Raw genomic sequence first — 21,362 nt, forward strand, 5'->3', positions numbered from 1 at the left:
CCTTTTCCCACTGTGCTGAACCCAAGGTCTTGAGTATGCCAGGCAAGCCGTCACCCCTCCCCCAAGCCTTCCATTCCCTTCAGGATTCATTTTTTATCTTCACATACCTTTTCTAAGTATAGGCACACACACATGGGCAAATACTCAGTCCCATGTGTCCTAGTAATAGTCTTTCTAAAGAACTCTGGCCCCGGTTTCTTCATGCAGTGGTTCCATTAGGGACAGACCAGACTTCTGAGGCTGACATACCGGCCTGTTTTACTTGCCCGACATTTTAACCAATACTTTTGTTTGCTCAGTCCTTGCCTCCCACCTTCTCTGAAAGAGTCTCTGCTGTCCACAGCTGTGTGCTGGCCCATGAGCTTCCTAGGATTCGGTCTCCAGCATCCATCTTATCATAGGGAAGCAGGGACACAGATGTGTGCTACTCTGCTTGGCTCTGCATGAATGTATTGAACCATTTCTCTAGAGCTTTTGTTTTTGTTTTTGAAGACAGGGTTTCTCTGTGTAGCCTTGGCTGTCCTGGACTCACTTTGTAGACCAGGCTGGCCTGGAACTCACAGTGATCCATCTGCCTCTGCCTCCCGAGTGCTGGGATTAAAGGCATGCGCCACCACGCCCGGCTCTTTTTCGTTTTTTGTTTTAAATGGAGTCAAATATGATTAAAGGGAGAAAAGGCCAGCTTAAGACAAAAGGCTTAAATTCTCAAGGTTTAAAAGAAATGGGTTCTCTAAAAGGGCCACAGCACAGTAGAGAGAATGAAAATGGGGCAAGCGCTAGGAAGGGGCAGAAGAAGGTAGGAGGGCTCTCAGCAAGGTCTTCTGTAACAGGAAATTTGGGACTCTTATGAAATAAGGTAGGGAAAGCACAAAATAAATACTTAGGCAAGGGTGGCAGAAAGTAGCAGAGAAGAAAGAGAAGGTAGATGATGCTCCCTCAGGTCTGCATACAAAGCCACAATTCACTGTAATTAGAGATGATTGTGTGAGTGAAAATACTGTCAGAACTTGACTAACAAACAGACTGAGACAAAGGGGCACTAGATGTCTGCTATGAACAATCAAAATAAGCAATATACTGAGTCAAAATGTACTTGTATGAGGAAGTTTGCAATACGTGGGCAGCTCTTTGCCAAAACACAACAGAAAATCCTCAAATAAAAAAAGGAAGTCACCACAGCGTACCTGTCATAAGGAGTGTACCCATTTTGTTGTAGGAAGTCATCTTTGATGAGTTTTGCTACCTCCAGAGTGATTTTATCTGTCTCTGCTAAAGACGCCTAAGAAAGGATAAAGACATTTTATCCCGTAACAAACAATTAGCAAGCAGAAATCAGCGTACAATCACTTATCACTAATAAATAAACTTTACAGATGCTTTTTGATTGCTTTTAATAGTGCTAAAACAGTACATAATATAAAATCCAGTATCTAGAAGTTAGGCAGAGTGGCCCATGCCTATGACCTCAGTACTTGGCCAGTTGCAGCAGGATTGCTGTGAGGTCTAGCTAGCCGGGATAGCAAAGGGAGTTCCAGGCATGTCTAAATTGTATTTGTCAAAGTTAAGTAGCATAAGGCACAATCACATTGTTGTGAAACATTTTCAAACCTTTCCCTCTTGTACACCTGAAACTCTTAAGTCCACAAACTGTGTCATTCTTCTCCCTATTGTAGATAGCTGGTGAGTACAATCATATACTATTTGTTTGGTGACTAGCTTACTACACTTAAAATGTCCTCCACATTCATCTGGCAATACTGTAGTGTGTTAATGCACTGTCTGTTCATTCACTAATAGGCATTTAAGTCACTTTTACTCTTGGCTGTTGTGCACAGCATTGTTATGCACATGAGTATGCAAACTGATTTAATTAAAAAGATGATTTCTCCGTGTCTGCGTGCTTTGCCCGCATGTGTGTATGTGTACTATACGTATGCCTGGCTCGCAGAGGTCAGAAGGAAGCACTGGAGACCTTGGAAGTGGAGCCGAAGATGAATGTGAGCCACCACAAGAGTAATGGGAACTGAACCCTGCAAGAACAAGTATTCTCAACCACTGAGCCATCTCACTAGCCCTGATTACTTTTTAAAAGCATCTATGTGTACGTGTACACCTGTGTGTGTTCATGTGCACCATGCACATGCAGGTGATCCCAGAAGCAATAAGAGGGTATCAGATGCCCTGGAACTGGAATGACACATGATTATAAGCTGCTTGATGTAGGTGCTGGAAACAGAACTTGGGTCCTCTGCAAGAGCAGTAAATACTCAAAACTGTTGAATCACCTCTCCAACATCACTTTTAGACTTATTTTTATTGTACATGTACATGTTTTGCTTGCATGTATGTCTGTATACTATGTGTGTGCATTATTTGCAGAAGCCAGAAAAGGGCATTGGATCTTCTGGAACTGAAGTTAAAGGAAGCTGTGAGATACCACATGAGTGCTGGGAACTGAACCCAAGTCCTCTGGAAGATCCAATACTCTTTTCCTTCTTTCTTTTTCTTTTCTTTCTTTCTTTTTTTTTTTTTTTAAAGATTTTATTTATTTATTTTATATATGAGTGCTCCATCTGCATATACACCTGTATGCCAGAAGAGGGCATCAGATCCCAGTAGAGATGGTTGTGAGCCACCATGTGGTTGCTGGGACTTGAACTCAGGATCTCTGGAAGAGAAGGCAGTGCTCTTATCCAATGAGCCATCTCTCCAGTCCCAAGCAGCCAGTATTCTTAACTTCTGAGCCATATATATATATAAATAAACACTTATTTTCTTAGAACTACATAGAGTATTTTTTGGCCCTATTCTTCCCCCTTCCTCAACTCCTCCTTGTTCCTCCCCCATCTCTCTACCCATTTTTAAAAGAAATTGTTTATATCCTACTTTGTCTTTATTACTTGAATTCAGTTTTAAGTTTGTTCCATAGAAATCTAAATGGTCCATAAAGTTACTTTATTTTTAACATTACAGCGTGTTTAGAACTATGGTGGATAGGAAGTATTCACTTATACGAGTGCTATTTTATTGGTAAGCTAAGTTATAGAGCATCAATCTATAAGTATTACTGGCTGAAATGCTCTGCCGTTGGCAACCATTGGCCAGTCATGAAATAACACCATTGTTGCTGGAATCACCAACAAGAGGAGAAAGGGACAAACCAGCAAGTTCAAGGCACTCTGGGACGACTAATGTGTATTAGCACCCTAGGTAAGGATCAAGTCTTTCTTTGCAAAACAAAAACAAAACAAAACCAACCCCCAAAAAACAAACAAACAAACAAAAAAAAAACCCTCATGTCTATTTCTTTCTTTTTAAAAAATATTTATTTATTTATTATCACGTATACAGTGTTCTACCTGAAAGCACTCCTGCAGGCCAGAAAAGGGCATCAGATCACATTATAGATGGTTGTGAGCCATCATGTCGTGGCTGGGAATTGAACTCAGGACCTCTGGAAGAACAGTCAGTGCTCTTAACCTCTAAGCCATCTCTCCAGCCCTCATCTCTATTTCTTTCTTCAACCTTAAGTAAATATTAAGCATGCTTCATATTTTTGTTTTAACCTATAGAAAAGTATATATTTTGTGAAAACATTTATCATTATTTAAAGATTCTCTAGTGTTTCTGACACGCTGATTTTTAAGATCCATCTCACTGTTCTGTGTTACATAACTCACTCCTTTCAACCTTGCCAACTTCATTCTCTACGTGCAGCTTCCTTTTTTGGGGGGGTGGGCAGCATTTCTCTGTGTAACCCTGGCTGTCCTGGAACTCAGAGATCTATCTCCCTGCCTGTTTCCCAGGTGCCTCAATTAAAGGCGTGTGCCACCACGCCCAGCTGCATTCCCACTCTTTACCTTCTACCTTTGGCTCTGGTAGAGGGCACTCAAATGTCACCTAATTTCCTACAACCATGTATGCTGAGGACTCAAGGCACCCAGCACGTTGTGACTACAATGGCCTCTCCAGGTGATACATCTACCAGTGGCATACCAGCCTCACATCCCACAGGGCTCAGCAGCAGCCAGCTGAAAACCTTTGCCACTCAAACTAGTGTAGAATGTTGTGTTAATTGAAAGATTATCCACAGATCTGTAGCAATATTTCTAGTTTCTTTTTCTCATCTGTCTGTTCTACCCTTTGGTTACTTTACAGACAGGAGACCATCAATTTCATATACTGAAAATTTAAATATTTATTACATTTTATTTCACGTGTATGAATGTTTTACTCACATATATGTCAGTTGTACCCATGTTGTCCAGTGCCCATAGAGGCCAGAAAAAGGTATCTGATGCCCAGGAACTGGAGTTACAGCTACGAGCTGTCATGTGAATGCTGAGAACCAAATGTGGGTCCTTTGAAAGAGCAGCAGGCACTCTTAACCACTGAGCCATCTCTCTAACTCCATGATTAAGGGACATATAAGAAGTCCTTTTCCAATCATAGATAACAAAAATAGTCTTTTAAGACTTGTCTTCTTTAAAATTTACTTATTTATATGGGGAGTGGGTTGTGTTCCGTAACGCATGTGTGAAAGTTAGAGGACAAATTTTAGGAGTTTCTCTTTTTCAAACATGTGGGTCCCAGGAATTGAACTCAGGTCACTGGGCTTGGCAGCAAGTGTCTTATCACTGACTTGTTTTTTCTAGGACTGGAGAGATGGCTCAGAAGTTAAGAACACACATTGCTATTTCAGAAGATCCTGATTTGGTTCCCACATCACCACAGGGTGCCTCTTAACTGCCTGCAACTCCAACTACAGGGGGACCTGACACCTCTGGTTTCCAATAGCATGTGCACTCTCACGCACATATCCACACAGACAAGCAGACATACACATATGCAAAATAAATCTTAAAACATTTTTCCTATTAATGTGAAAGTGTTCCCTATTAGTGTGCTTACCTAATTTTGTAACCTATTTATAGTGTACCTTTGTATGTGGAGCCGGGAAGCAGCCCAACTTCATTTGCTTCTAACACTTAATAGTTCTCCATTGCTAACCAAACTCTGTAATTCCCTCATTTGATCTGTGAAACACTATGCAGTATCAATGACCCATATATGCATACAGTTTACCCTGCTCTGTTTACTCAGATGTCTTTTATCTCACCAACACTAGTTTTTAGTACTATAGTTTTTTATAAGAGAACATCCCCTCCTTATTTACTATTCTGTTTTGCTTTCCTAAGAGTGAATGTCTACGACAGAAATGAACTTTAGAATGATTGCTGATTTACTCAGAAAATTCAGCCACTGTGGGCTGAGATGTAGCTCAGTTGTGGAGTGTTTGTTTAGCATGCATGGGGTATAATCTCCAGCACTGAAATATGAAATCAGCTAGAAATGTGATTGGTAATACACTTACTTTACAGTTCAAACAGAAGTGGCATTGTCAAAATGTGTGTGTGTGTGTGTTGTGTTTGTGTGTGTGTGTGGCGGGGGAGGAGGGCTGGAGAACAACTTTGTGAGGTTTGTTTATTCCTTCCACCTCTATGTAGACTCTGAGGATTGAACTTAGGTCACCAAGCTTATGTGGCAAGCAGCTTTACTCACTGAGCATCTTTCTGACCTGTGAAATGATACCTTTTAAAACCACTCTAAAGTGTGGACTATTTTCAGATAATATATATTAGTTTTAAAATAATTGGTAGAAAACAATATGTATTCTTACTTAGTTCATACACTCTATTTTTTTCTTTTTTTGAGACCTGAATTTAAAAACATACAAACATACAAAACCAGTCTCACTATGTAGCCTCTGGCTGGCCTGAAGCTATGTAGAACAAGCTGGCCTCTACCTCACGGTCCTCCAGTTTACGTCTCCCACATGCTGGGATTATCAGCATGCCACAATGCCTAGCTATGACCTCTATTTTCATCGCTATTGTAAATACTCTATGTTCTGTTAGTATACAGAAATGTCTCCTTATTTCTGCTTATCTTCAATCAGGACTCCTCATCCAACGCTATTAATTCTGCTTCTGCTATTTTTATAGTTAGGTGAGCACATCATTTACAAATAATGGCTACTAGTTTTTAATGTCAACTTTAGAGTCATCTGGGAAGAGTGGAACCCCAATTGAAAACATGCCCCTACCAATAATTTGGTCTATGGAGTATTTTCTTGGAAAATTATTGGTGTGGGTGGGCCCATGCCACAGGGGTGCTGTCATCTCTGATGGATGGTCCTGGATAAGAAGCCAGACTAAGTAAGCCAGTAAGGAGCAATCCTTCATGGCTTCTTCAGTTTCTGCCTCCTCGTTCCTGTCCTAATTCAATTCCTGCCCTGACTTCTCTCAGTGACGGACTGTTACCTGAAAGTTTAAGATGAAATGAATCATTTCTCCAATTTGCTTTTGCTCATGGGTTTTATCACAGCAATTAAAACTATAAGACAACAGTTTTCTCATTTCATTATTTAGGACTTCCATATTCAACTGTGCACAGTAATAGTAAGCATTCTAGTCTTAATTTTGTTTTTGAAAAGAAATGCTCCTGAAATTTCTCCACTCCCTATTAAGTAAAAAAATTCCTGTTTTAGTATATTATTTGTATTTCCCTTATTTGTATGTAGCATGAATGTGACTGTGTACACATGCCCATGTGGAAGCCAGGGGACATTGTGTTTCTTTCTCTATCATTCTCCCCTTATTCCCTTGAGACAGGGTCTCTCCCTGAGCTAGAAGCTTGCTGTTGGCTAAGTTAGTTAGCCAGTGAACTTCTAGAATCTGTCTCTTCCTCTCAAGGTCAGGGCTACAGGTGTGTCAACCATCCTTGGCTTTTCTCATGGGTGTTGGGAAGCTGAACTTGAGCACTTATGGTTGCACAGCAAGTGTTTTACCCACTGAGCGATCTCCCCAGCTACTTTTTTAAAGACTTGTTTTAGTTTTGATTCACAAGTGTGTGTGTGTTTCTGTGTCTGCTGTGTAAGTGGGGACACTCAGAGGCTAGAAGATGGCATCAAATTTCCTGGAGCTGGAGTTATAGGCAGTTGGAAGCAGCTCCACAAAAGTGCCGGGAATTGTACCCAAGTCCTTTGTGACAGCAGTGAGTGCTCTTAGCCATCTGTCCAGCCTTCCAGGCCCCGGTTTTTATTAAAGATAGGGTTCTTCTATGTTGCCTGGGCTATCAAACTCCTGGGCTCAAGTACCTTTCTTTCCTGTGTCTCCAGTAGCTGGACAATACAGGCATACACTAGCATGTGGAGCTTAGCATGCTTCTTTTTACAGACTTACAAAGTTCTATTCCTTGTTTATAAGAGATTTCTAAAATTTTAACAATAAAGTTCAAATATTTTTGGATTGAGATATCATTTTCCCATTATAGTACTGGCAAGTTATAATGTATTATTTTTTGTGTATGGATGTGTACATGTTAATATGTGTGCACAACTCTGCATGTATGTAAGTCACATGCATGTGTACATATGAAAGCCAGAGGCTGATACTGGGTGTCTTCCTCAGTTCCTCTCCACCTTAATTTTTTTCTCATTGAACTTGGGACTGACCAGTAGAATGGTGGCCCAACATGGCCCAGGGACTCTCCTGCCTCTGCCTCCAGCTGGAAGCCAGGCACACACTGCCACAGCTGGCTTTCTACGTGGGTGCTGGGGATCTGAACTCAGGTGTCTGTGATAGTGCAGCAAGCACTTTACTGATTGAGTCATCTCCACAGTTCCTCATGATACATTTTCTGTGTCACATTTGCTAAACTTTGCTTGCTCACACTAGATTACAGCTGTAATGCCCACCTCAGGCTCCTGAGTACTGAGATTAGTCATAAGCCAGGCAAGCGCCTGCATGCCTAAGTTTCATCAACTCCTACGTCACCTCAGCACAACCCCCACTGTAGCTCACCTTTCCCACAAGCTGCACGATTTCTGCCAGATCCTCTTCTTCCTGCAGAATCTCCTTAGCTTTGGTCCTCAGAGGAACAAACTCTGTGAAGTGCTTGTCATAGTACTCGTCCAAGGCACGCATGTACTTGCTGTAGCTGATGAGCCAGTTGACAGACGGGAAGTGCTTGCGTTGAGCGAGCTTCTTATCTAATCCCCAGAACACCTGATTTAAAAAGAGAAATGTTACACTTTCCTTTTTCAAAGTAGTGCACTATATCTGTTCCCAATAAGCACTTCTGTAATTTCTTGGGCCAATTATGTACCATACTAGCATATATAAATATAACAGCAAAATACAGAATGGACAAAACCCAGTTTTAACTAAAAAACATATTTCTCCATTTTTCAGAATGGGTAATACCTACAAATCAAACTTTTATCTCAATTTCCTAAACCTACATAAACGTGATAGAAGATAGACACAACTGGAACGTGTTATACTATGTAAGAACAGCAGAGCCAGGAGGGCTTATTGAGAAGGCACAGGCACTGATAAGCTCCTTTCACGTTCTGATGAATTCAAGTTCCTATCATTATGAGTCAATTAAATAATACTTGACATTCACTTTCTAAGGACAAACACTCATAATTTATGCATTTATTACTTTGTACCACTTCTCTCCCTCCCCCACCACAACTTAAAATTCAAAATTTAGCAAGTATTAAATACTTTGAAAATTGTAAATTTAGCCTCTTCTGTTTCATCTGATATTGGCAGAAGCCAAGAAAGATTTTTCCTACACAAAGACATACTTAGGAACATATTAACATTATTTTAAACTATAGCTCTGATTCACACACACTTTTTATTTAGGCTTCTTTAATGACTAATCCACTAAAATTTACACCTTGACCCAGGTAAACATTTGTCTAGGAAGAAACCACACTTTCCAGCCTTGCTCCCACCTGGCATAGTTAACAGAGTATAATTACTGTATCACTCGAGACGAGCCCTTTTCCACACTTTTCCCTTACGGCAGCCAGATTCAGAAAGCTATCAGGCTAACAGGAGAGCAGTAAGTGAGGAGCCAGGTGCTCCAGTCCTGACTGAAGGTACCCCATTTCTGACAGGGGATCTGATGGGACAATCTGCCGTAGACTATACTGTGATATTTTGGCATTAAGTAGTTTGGGGCCTATTTAGTTCTATAATTAGAGTTAGTTTAGCGAGCAGAATAACTCTAACATAACACTTTGCTATCTGGATTTATTTCCAGACTTCTGTTATGCTTAGTATAATCTGTTAAAGACTAAGAAAAAACAGAATGTGTTAAACTTTCACAATATTAAGGATGCTATTAAAACATTTTTTATTGCTGCTAATTCTTTAGTGATGGTCACTTAGTTAAACTACAACTGGGGTACGGCATACCTGAACAATACCCAGAGTAGCAGATGTGACTGGATCAGAAAAATCACCACCAGGTGGAGAAACTCTAGATTAAAAACAGAATACAGCAATCATTAGAAATGTTTGTGAAAAATAACAACATACATCAAATATTTGAAAGTTAAAAATACAAAGACACCTCCCAGCACTCAGTGGCAGAGGCTGGTGGATCACTGTGAGTTCGAGGTCAACCTGGTCTACAAGGCGAGTCCAGGACAGCCAAGGCTACACAGAGAAACCCTGTCTTGAAAAACAAAACAAAACAACAACAAAGAATTAAATAAACAAAGGAAAGCAAACAGCTTGGCTGCTTACGCTCCTACAATGCTGACACTTCCTTCTCTTTCAGGGTTTCCAAGACATTTCACTCGGCCTGCTCGTTCATAGAAAGAGGCTAGCCGGGCACCGAGATATGCAGGGTACCCACTATCTGAAAGGCAAAAAGAAAAGTTTAAAAGGGAGTTCTTAGGCAGCCCCTAAAATTGTATTAGTGACAACCAGAATGAGACTTACCTGCAGGCATTTCTGCTAAGCGACCAGAGATTTCTCTGAGGGCCTCAGCCCATCTAGAGGTAGAGTCAGCCATCATACTGACGTGGTAGCCCATGTCCCGGAAATACTCTGATAGCGTAATTCCTAAATAGAGAAGAACACTGTTAGGTTACACTGCCAGAATACAAACCACTGGCTGTTTTGTCCATAAGAAACTTTAAAACAAAGAGCACACTGAATAGCCACTTCCTCAAGTTTTTAGTTCTAGGCACACAGCTGAGCCACATTTCCAAGCATCTTTTCCATTTAGATAAGACCATGGAACTAACCTCAATCAAACAGGATGTGATTACAATGGTATATTCCATGGCCAGACATGTCATACATTTTTCTAGACCTCCCAACGCCCTCGAAACATGTGCTAAAGACTGGAAGGGTCACTTCCGGTCTAACTTCAGCACAGAATGAAAAGGAGCACCCCAGCCACTGCTATGGAGAACAACTGTAGTTTGGAGACTGTTTTTTTTTTTTTTTTTCCTTCTTCAAGTCAGGGGTTCTCTGTGTAGCCCTGGCTGTCCTGAACTCACTCTGTGGACTAGGCTGCCTTTGAAATCAGAGATCAGCCCCAAATGCTGGGATTAAAGGTGTGTGTCACCACCAATGGGCTGTTTGGAGACTACGCTACACATTCTAAAAACCAGGAAAGGCTTTATGTCCTGCTGTTTATGCTCTCTGTTTCTATAATTAAGCCTGAAATATATTTATAAGCACAGCTTGTCTGTACCATACATCAGACATGCATATTTAACTAAGCGCAGACCCAGCCCTCTCCTGTAGAGCACAACAGCAAGAAAAGAAGTTTCTCGGCCTTGTGCTGTTATTTATCTCAGCCAAACCTTTGCAATACAGGTTTCTAATCTATTAAAATGGAGTAACTCTCATCCTATATACTTGTATATATTAAAGGAAATAAAATACATATACACATCTTCCAAAATATATATATTATATATAACTCTAAGCAATAGAAATGTATAGTTATGTCTACATTGTCAGAGTCTCCAAACCTAATGCCCTGACTTTTGTTTTAGCAAGAACAAAACAAGCTTATACAAGCAAAGGGAAAAAGTTGCTGTAAACCATCACTTTATTATGTACTACATCATGACTCAGGATAAAAAACAATGGTTTTAAAAACAAGCCTTTAAGAACTTAATATTTAGGCTTAAAACCACAATAAAAACACACCAGATAAGCTCATATTTAGAATGATTTTTGTATAAGCACATGTGTTTTAGCAAGTGCTACTAACATTTGTATGTTTATATTAGAATCAAGGTTTCTTTCATGAACCAAAGATTTCAGTGCCACAAAGAAAAATCAAAAATAAAAGCAACAACAACTCAGAAAAAAACCAAAAAGCTAGGTCTAACACTCAGGGGTAATGTGTCTGCTTAGCACATGTGAGCCCTGAGGTTTGGTCCTTAACACCGGGTGGGGGTGGGGAGTGAAAAGACAAATGGAGTTGCACTCAGACACTCAAAAAAGCAATATCTTCATTGATCAAAGAGCTTTTATAAATCAATATGAAAGACAACTACCATCCAACTGGAAAACTGACAGCAGGCAGTTTTTAAGTGGTTAAATGCATGGGAAAGAGGTTAGTTCATTTCACACTACAGCCTGACTGAGACCTAGTGAAGCAACAGCCGCTAAAGTGCCCACGTCAGCTCTAAGTGCTCAGCACGACTGCTGCAGGCTCTCCATGTGTGCGCCAACCGGATTAGCACTGGTGATGACGAGAACAAACTTTCTCACAGTCCTCGCACCACTTGAATTAAGTTGAGTTAAACCATCTAATGTTCATCACAAAGATGCTAGTCAGATTATGATTATTGAGGCTGCAAAGATGGTGCAGCAGTTACTACTCTCACAGAGCACCCACCTTGTTTCAGTTTCCAGCAGCCCACCCAGTTGCCAAGGGATCTAATGTCCTCTTCTGGCCTCTGCAGTTACTACACACATGCAACACCACCCCATAACGTAAAATACAAGCTAAAAAAAAATCATGCTTATGTTCTATGCATACAAAGGAAAACTGCAGCCATAAAAAGAATGAGGTAGATTTCCTGTCTTAACATCACATATGAATATGCCACTTCCTTCTCCTTTTCATAAAAGGTATTGCCAAACAAGAAGAGCAAAAAACAGTACTCCAAATTCAATGCCTAATGCTGTGCTAAAATAATGAGGAATGTGATCTAAATAAGTGAAAACAAATACAGGTGTGAGGAAGCATCAAGAATTCACCAGAAGCTATACAACTCAAATAAGGCTTCTGTGAACTAGGACACACATGCTAAGGAGCAAAATGGCCAGTGGCAGAAGTTCCTTGGGCCCAGTTTGGCATGGAGGAGAAGAGAAAGACACAGGTTAAAACACAACACATGCAGGTACTCCCTACTCCCATTACATAAAATGGGTGAGGTGTGGGAGAGGAGAAGGAGTTCACTACCAAGGCTTGCAGTTCACTGAAGAGAAACAGTAAAGTAATTACACAACTGAGTGCCATAACAAACTTGACAAGTAACCTGACCAATTCCTGCTCCTCGTTCCAGTCATAGCCAGTTCCACCCATCTCTTACAAAGATGAGTAATGGTAATAAGTACCAGTACAAGATACTTAAGTAAAAACAATATAGAAGGAAGTACAGTGGTGGCAAAGGAGCTTGCCAAGGAACAGATGAAAAGTGTGGCCACAGTGAACTACAGAGAAAACCTTAACTCTGCATCCTTCCACAGACGACCATCTCAGGGAGTACCTAACTCGACGAGCTGCTTTACAAGCTGACAGAGCTCAGCAAAGACGATTATACAAACGGGGGCTTCATTATAAGCCACACTAAGGACAAGCACTATTTATTTTGTGTACAGATGAAAGTCTAAATAAAAGGACTGGATAGGAAATGGTAGCCCTGGAAAACAGGAAGGAGGTCAATATGTCTGTCTAGTGGAGGAAAAGGCTTCAGATACAGCTCTCCAAAGTCTTTCAAAATAAAAAACACATTCAGAGAGACTGACAGGGCTCATAGCTTAGGAAGAAGTATCCAATCAACACTCTCTTACATCCTAAATGAGACTTCAAATGTAAAGGAAATTCCTTGAACCAAGAAAAATGTCATTTCTAAATGTGAGAGAATTGTTCTTAGATTTTACTTCCAATGTTTAATGCTTGAATAAGTGTACTCAGGCAAAATAATATTAATCCAAGAATTTTGTGCTTAGCCAAACCACTGTTCAGGTTTGGAGAGGTATTCCTTCTACTTCAAAAGTGGAACTTGTTTTTTTCATGAACAAAACACATATTAGCCCAGTAGATCATAAATCATGAAGTCTATGCAAGTCAACACATATTAGTAAAAACTACCTGGCTACAAAAATTTTTGGTCCAATAATTTTAGTTCAGAAAAATAACTATTAAAGTTTAAAAGCAACAACAAAAACAAAAACCTGGAAACTTATGAAGAAAATAAAGATTTCCATGAGTCTTTCTTACAGAAACTTCCAACAAACACATTTAGTAAAACAAGAAATAAGGAGAGAAACTAGTCACAGGATGGCCAGGGGACACTGGCTCCATTTAGGGAAGGCCAAAGTCTAAATGCTATTTGATCTATAGTTCTAGAACAAAATAGAAAGTAATTCGTAAGAATGGAGAAATGAAGGAAGGTCCTAAACACTGAGATTGAAAGAACAAAGATGAAAGATGCACAGTATAGCAAATTTCTTCTCTTTTATACTCCCTAAGATAATTATTGAGGCATAAATATATTTAAATATAGTACAGTGCTAAAATATAGATTAATAGCAAAATTTACAAAGGCAAATGTATTGTCTTACGATCATTAAGAGAACTAGAAGTGGGCTGGAGAGATGGCTCAGAGGTTAAGAGCACTGCTTGCTCTTCCATAGGTCCTGAGTTCAATTCCCAGCATCTACATGGTGGCTCACAACCATCTACAATTACATCTGGTGCCCTCTTCTGGTGTGCCGGCATGCATATATATGCAGAAGGAGAGGTGGGGGAGAGAGAAAGATGTAAAGAAGACAACAATGCCATCTGGGGCAGCTCAACAGACTTATGTTTGGGGCTGCAGAGAAGGCTCAGAGATTAAGAGCTGACTGACATCTTCTTTCTCTAAGGACACACACACACACACACACACACACACACACACACACACACACACACACACAGAGAGAGAGAGAAAGTGCAGGGTTAAGTTCCTTACTTTGGCTCCTAACTCACCAGTGTAAATGGAGGCTTCTCGCGCAGCTACAGGCATATTGGAGGTATTGGCTACCAGCGCTGTCCTCTTCATGATCGACTCGACCTTACCATCGACTTCCATAGTGAGCTAAAGGCATAAAGTCCGTCAGTGACCAAGAATTATAGGCTGGTGCCAACACACCCTGTCAAAATATAAATGCTTTTTTGTTTTATCCCTCTTATCTTTCTCTTAAGTGAGAACAAAGATGAGAAACCTTTAGGTGTCTAGCTTTGAAGAATTCATTTTCCTTTTTAGAAAATATATAAAATCACAAATATTAATTTTAAATTATTTGAAACCATCTAGACAACCCAAGAGCACCATTCTTTACCCTTAAAGCATAAACTATTAATTGCCATTGACAGCTGATATGCAGTGTTTTCTCTAGATGCTAATTTGGAGTTTTCTATACACAGACCTCAGGAAAGTCCCGGAGAACTTCCGACATCTCGTTTCCTCTTTCACCACATCCTACATAGATGATCACATCACTGTTGGAGTACTTGGATAGAGACTGTGAAATCACAGTCTTCCCACAGCCAAAAGCACCTGGAATAGCAGTAGTTCCTCCCTGGACACACCTGAAGGACAACAAAACAAAAATCAAATGTTTATTACTCACTTGGCTGCTAATATATAGTGTTAAATAAAGTAGGTTAAGTGATACAAAAACACTTAAGGTAACATTTCTTCACATATACATATATAATATAATTGACATAATTATTAGCAACTCATTTCTGCCTAATAGCCTATGTTTTATGGTGGATGTAAACCAGGTGTGGTGCTGCAAGCCTTTTATCTCAGCACTCAGGAGGTATAGGCAGGTGTATCTCTGTGAGTTTGAGGCCAGCTCACGCTACACGGTGAGTTCCAGGACAGCCAGGTCCACATAGAGAAATCCTGGCTGCCTTAAGAAAGAAGAAGAAAAAGAAAGCAACAACAACCTGTAGTCCCAGCATTTGGGAGGCTGAGACAGTAGGACCATCCATGTATCGGAAGCTAGCATAAATCACATGGCATCCCAGGCAATGTAAGGTAGAGAATCAATTTTTTTAAAAATTAGCAAATATTTTATTATGATTAACCATCCCTATCATTTACAATAGATGGAAAGTGAAAGTGTATTTCATAAGGCACCCAAGAAGAGCTATGTGAAAACAGCGAGATTAAAAAAAAAAAAAAAGCACTAATGACATTCTTGCTTATACAAGTCTGTTCATGAAAAGACAACACATGAATTAAAACTATAAGCCACATTTGAAGCATCTCTCCTTCATAGCGGGTAGAAAAAGGCCTAGCAAACTCTTATCTAGCCGTAAAGTCAGAAGAGTAATGTCATCCTAAAAGAGCTAAGATTTGGACTTGGGGCAAAGGGTAGTTACAGGGGAGAAAACTTAAGTAATAGCGAAGCTTCTGGGAGTTGTGAACAGAGAGCAAGGGTTTCATGGCCAGGCAATATTCCAAGTTGTAAGGGATTAAAATTTTATTGCTTAAATTAATCAAGTATGGGAGCAACTGATGATATACGTGAGACCAGTTCAAGGGAGCAGTGATGCTCAGGGCAGGGCAGAGAGAACTCACTGCGTTAGTTAGAGGAGAAGTGATGACATCGTGTGTACTCTTCAAGTTTGGCCATGAAGGTGAGGGAGGAGTGGTTACAAGTAGAAAGGACAAACAGGGTAACACAAACCCTTTTCTCCTCTTCCCTTCCTTCTTCCCCACTAGATAGGATACTTACAAAAAGAGGCAGAAGAGGGAGTGATATTTGAAGAGCCAAGAGATGTGATAAGCTCCCAAAGGGGAGAGGAAGAAGAGACAGATGGAACATGGGTGGTAAGTACCCTGGTGATGGGAGAGGGAAGGAGTGCCAATCGTCATCGCCTCTGACTTCTCCTTGAAGGAGAAAGAGGAAGGAACATAGATGGAGTTGAATATTTGAATGTAGAGAAGCATGAAACAGCTGCTGAGAAGAGCAGAGAGCCACAGCAGGGAAAGCAAAAGGACTGCTATACAGCAGTGTGGGCAGAAATCAATTTCCATGGCTCTTTTGATTTTTCTCAGTAGTATGTGCAAGGCAGAAGGCAACAGCTGGACGGACTCACAGTTGGGATTTTGCCAGGTGAGTAGTCTGATGGAATACAAAGTTTTATTGTACCACAAGGAAGTATTCATGAGAATCAGTCTGTGGAGTATAATCTGAATAAAGAGTAGAGACAGGAGGCAGTGGCCAGCTAGGGAGTCAACAAATAAGAGATCTTTGTGGGAGCAGCTCTAAAGAGGAAGAGCCTTCTGTGGGAAGGAGTAAGCTTTGTCACAGGTGGGAGCAGTCTTGGTGGGCTTTAACCCTTGGGGCACCCCATGAATACCTTGTGACAGACTGAGTGGAGCCATCCTGGGTCTGGAATTTAGGAAGCAGACCTGGGAACCCCACCTGGACTATTGTCAATGGACTCTCACCGGGAGAAGGAGCCCGTCCTTCCCACATGACTGAAGGAGTTGGGGAAGAGAGAATAACAAAGTCAGCTGCAGAGAGAGCGTGCAGGGGCTGCGGACAAGCTGGATCAGCACGCAGGTCAGAGAGACACCTAAGGATCCGTCCCGTGGAATGGCTACCGGAAGGTTCACTCTTTTGTCCCTTTAACCTTTTTCCTTCTTGTATAAGCTAGTTGGGTTGCATAATAAAGTTTAATTGCTAAGAAACAGAGTCAACAGCCTTCGGTGACAGTGCAGGGAGACTGGTGCCTTCGCTCAGCGCCAGAGTGCCTGCTTAGCCAGGGTAAGAGACTGCTTTTTTTTTTTTAAAGGGAAAAAAAAAAAAAAAAAGAGTTTAGTGATTCAAGGTTGAGGAAGTCACCAGTCTTTTCTGGAAATTAAATGATGTATTGTAGAAAATACAACAGCATACAGTGAAGCACCATGTCTAGCAAATGAAAGCAGAATGTTTCTGAGCAAAGAAAACAGAAAAGAGTACACTGTAAATTATTATTGTAGGCAGCATACAGAGTCTATTTGATTTTAGAAATTAACAATCAATAGTAACACCAGTCTACTAATTCTAGGACAACTTAAGAAAGACAGTTATATGTTCTGTCACAGACAGTCTTTTGGAAATTTTATTTTTCAGTAAGTTCTTAAAAAATAATGCTGTTTCTGACTGTGGAGGAAAAAAAACCTTGACTCCTAATTTTTGGCAACAGACGTAACTAATTTACCACTGTTACCATAGATAAAACCTATCACAGAATTAAATACAAAGAACTCACATCTAGAAACATTGTAAGTGCACAGAGGACAAATGGTGGATCACAGCCAACTTACGGAAAAAGGGCATCAAGCACCCTCTGGCCAGTGAGCAAGGGGTGATTGGCTGGCAGCTTCTCAGTGACAGGCCGAACCTGGCGCACAGGCCATACTTGGACCATGCTGAACTTCTCCCTCACACCTTCAAACTCAAGCTCCAGGACCACATCCTAGAGAAAGCAAAATAAAACAAAATAGATAAATAAATACAAAAACAAAAAACCCAAACAGTTGAATTGTAAAAATGGTTAAATCTGTGAATTGTTCTTCCACAATGTAAATAAGTAACCCCAGGTTCCTCTTGTGGATAGAATGGTGCTTTCATATAAGTAAGAACAGAGATGTATAGTTTTTACTATGTGTCTTTACATACGGTTATATTTTTTATACTGGACACATTACTATCTTATTGATGAATAAAAGTATGGCAAAAGGTTTTGGGAAAGGAGAACATAAACAATAAACAGCAACATAAACTGTACATGCAAGTACAGAAAAGACTTAGAGAACACATGTTCCCTGGATTAGGGAAAAGTGGAAGATTACATTTACTTTTCATCCTATATTATTATAATAATCATATTACTTTAATAAAAATACATGTTGAGTCCACAAATATTTAATTAATTTTTATTAATATTTTTTAAAAGGAAGTGATAATATGACAGCATTGATGAACACGGAGGGCTGTTTCAACTATTCACAAATAACTCCAAATTTTAGGAGAAACACGTAATTTGGTTAACACATGAACGGTCTGCTCTAGGGCAATTCCTTCACTTGGAATGAGCAAGTTTCTAAGCTAGTGAACAAATCTAAACAGCTGTTCCAGAATCCCAAATCAACATGTGTTCTTTATGTTGTAAAATACACACTTACTTCTGTAAATACTTTTTGGAAAACAGCTTATTTTGTCTTATTAGGGGGACATTACATGTTATCACGGCCTTCTCAATAAAGTTATCTTTAAATTCAAAGACTTCTATGAATCTATTGTGTCTGACATAGTGTGACTATAAATAAAAATTAATAAACTGCCAGGCATGGCGGTGCATGCCTTTAATCCCAGCATTCAGGAGACAGAGGCAAGCAGATCTCTGTGAGTTTGAGGCCAGCCTGGTCTACAAAGTGAGTCGAGGACAGCCAGGGATACACAGAGAAACCCTGTCTTGAAAAACAAAAACAAAAACAAAAAATTAATAAACTAAGTTACAAATAGTGCTCTAAAGTAAGAATTCACACAATCACTATATCAACTATATAAATACTGACTGACAGTTAAAATCAAGTCTATTCTAATCCTAATGAATACGAGACTTAGGCAAATCCATTAGTGAAGAAGAGAGGAAAATGCCATGCTTATTTTAAAAAAGATATACTATGCTTTTGTATTCTCAAGTCCAGGTCAAAACAAAATTACCCTTAAAAATTACACAGGTCAGTGGTGGAGTGATTATATAGCATGTGTGAGGCTCTGGACCTGTTCCCGTCATCAGGAAAATAAGTAAACAAACAAACAAACAAACAAACAAATAAAGCAGGAGTCACCCAAACTCTACATATTAGAAATGCTTGTATGATTTCAGGGAACTAAACTGGTAACTGCCATATATGATCATGCTGCTGTGTAGAAGAAAGCCCAGGTGGTACTTACAGAGGCGTCATAATGCCCAGGAGGTGCGATGTAAGTCACGCTTCCTCTGTTGCGTGGGGGTAACATGATTTTGTGTCTGATGAGTGAGTTCTCATTGACAATCCCGTAAATATCCCCACCAGTGATATGACTACCAACCTAAGGAACAAACACATGCACACTCTTTAATGCTCAAAAATCCTAAAAAGCCTTACCGTTCTTCTGTAATTTAAATCACTTGCCTAATTTATGAATAAAGCATTAGTTCTATAATCTAGTAAGTACATTAAAACTAGACAGTATATCCATGGTTCATGTTTATTTGAATTAAGACTACAAAACAGTTCATTAAATATACATCTCATATTCTTTTACCAGTTTTAGGGATTCCTGGTTACACAGACATACCCGTAGATTTTTGCTGGGTGTAAACTCCCATTTGATATCTCTGCTAAGAGCAGACACATTTACTCCTCTGGGGATGTAGATACTTTGGGTCTGACTGCTGATATCCGATAGAGGTCGCTGAATACCGTCAAAAATAGCTCCCATAATGCCAGGACCAAGCTCTACTGAGAGGGGCTTGCCAGTGCGGAGTACAGGATCTCCAACAGAGACACCAGCTAGAAACAGCGGTTGAGGAAAATGTGAAACACAAGTTTGAAGATACTATTAATAGGATATATCAGTTTAAAAGGGAAATGACACTTAAGAAGATAAAAATGAATTCCCAAGGTTTTCCAGATCTTTGATAGTTCAGTAAAATTTTGCCATGTCCAAGGACAAAAGATATGCCTAACACTTCTAGTTATTAAATAATCACATCCAAAGGTTTAATAAATGTGTATATCCTAACAACTAAGTATCAATGAAAGAACCATGTGTAAACTGACAACAACATGAATCACCTTCAGTCCTAAATGAAGGGTGTATGCGCTTTTTGGAACTTTTAGTGAGACTGGAAGCCTACTGCATACTTATTTCTACCTCCTTGGATTTTAGCTCAACTTCGCAAACATTCATGATGCCATTGACAAGAGCATAATACAACAAAACACTCTAAGTGGCTAGTCATGATCAAGTGTCTAATACTCTGGTGTGAACGTCACAATTTTTCGGTGGCCTGGGAACTGCCTGAGTGCGCTGCAGCTGCAGCTGTGCAAATGCCTCTGCATAGTCTGGCAGCCACACGGCTAAGAACAAAAGCAAAAGCCTCTCATTATTCATAATTTTGAACATTCTACTGAAAAATGGCTGTCTTTTAGAAAGAATGCTGGTACCTAGACAAAAACGTTTTTAAAAATTGAGAACTAAGAAAACATTTTAGGAAGAGAAGGCCTAAAGTGAGCAGAGACAGTGAAATGCCCTGTTTTATAGAATTTGTTCACAGCGCAACCGATAAAACTTTCACTGAGGTTAATTTAGGACTATCTTTCAAAAATAGTGTATGCCTGTAACCCAAGCACTCAGGGAGGCAGAGGCAGGTGGATCTCTGTGAGTTCAAGTCCAGCCTGGTCTATAAAGTAAGTCCAGGACAGTCAAGGCTACATAGAGAAAACTGTCTCGAAAAACAAAAACAACAAAGTTCAAAGAATTTCTCAAAAAACACTCCTGTGTGTCCAGATTGCATCATTAACGCTTTACTTTATTTGTCACATTATCTTCATCTTCTGTAATCCAAATATGCTAAAATGGCCAACAGGCACAGCATGGTTTATATAATATGCTATCTTGTAGGATGAAAGGACAAATACGTATTTTTATTTGCTAAGATACACGACTTAAATTAGAACAAATAGAATGGTTGACATATACATATATGCCTTAATGAAACCCATTATTTTATATGCTAAGACAAACCTAGAAGTACAGAAGGATACACAATAATTTTAAGTAACTAATCAAAGTAGTTATTTGTGTCTTGAAATCATCCAGATAGAGGTCAAGAAATGCAGGGAATGTTGTCACTGCATACATTTTCCTTAATTTTAAGTCTACAAACCATGTGAAAAGAGAGTCTACAACTCAGTATAGAATGTGTGCCTGGCGTGTATGAGGTTCTGTGCTTAATTTCCACCTAGTTGTCAAGTGACTAGATAGCAGATAAAGGTATATATATATATATATATATATATCCCACACATACATGCCCAAACTGGATTTTTAGCCATGATTTCATGCCTCCAGAGGCCTCTAACTTGAGGCTGGCATGATAGCTCAGCTATTAAAGTGCTTGCCTTGCAAGCATGAAGATGTAAAGTCAATCTCCAGAAACCATGTTAAAAGGCATATTCTTTTTTTTTTCTT

The 21,362-nt window shown here is 39.8% G+C and overlaps 1 protein-coding gene across 3 annotated transcripts in view; it reads right to left on the bottom strand.

Moving 5' to 3' along the window:
• The window catches only part of Atp6v1a (ATPase H+ transporting V1 subunit A), a 54,775-nt gene that overhangs the window by 2,340 nt on the left and 31,073 nt on the right, over positions 1 to 21,362 (bottom strand). For all 3 annotated transcript variants that reach the window (XM_051149969.1, XM_051149970.1, XM_051149971.1), the window contains exons 4-13: positions 19,464 to 19,678; positions 19,077 to 19,214; positions 17,441 to 17,592; positions 14,538 to 14,700; positions 14,098 to 14,206; positions 9,810 to 9,932; positions 9,612 to 9,726; positions 9,279 to 9,342; positions 7,866 to 8,069; positions 1,185 to 1,279 (exon numbers count right to left, since the gene is read on the bottom strand). In XM_051149969.1, the coding sequence (XP_051005926.1) occupies positions 1,185 to 1,279; positions 7,866 to 8,069; positions 9,279 to 9,342; positions 9,612 to 9,726; positions 9,810 to 9,932; positions 14,098 to 14,206; positions 14,538 to 14,700; positions 17,441 to 17,592; positions 19,077 to 19,214; positions 19,464 to 19,678 (1,378 nt within the window). The remainder of the gene's footprint in view (positions 1 to 1,184; positions 1,280 to 7,865; positions 8,070 to 9,278; positions 9,343 to 9,611; positions 9,727 to 9,809; positions 9,933 to 14,097; positions 14,207 to 14,537; positions 14,701 to 17,440; positions 17,593 to 19,076; positions 19,215 to 19,463; positions 19,679 to 21,362) is intronic.

This window comes from Acomys russatus, chromosome 8, assembly GCF_903995435.1.
Source record: "Acomys russatus chromosome 8, mAcoRus1.1, whole genome shotgun sequence".
In the NCBI taxonomy this organism is placed as follows: Eukaryota; Metazoa; Chordata; class Mammalia; order Rodentia; family Muridae; genus Acomys; species Acomys russatus.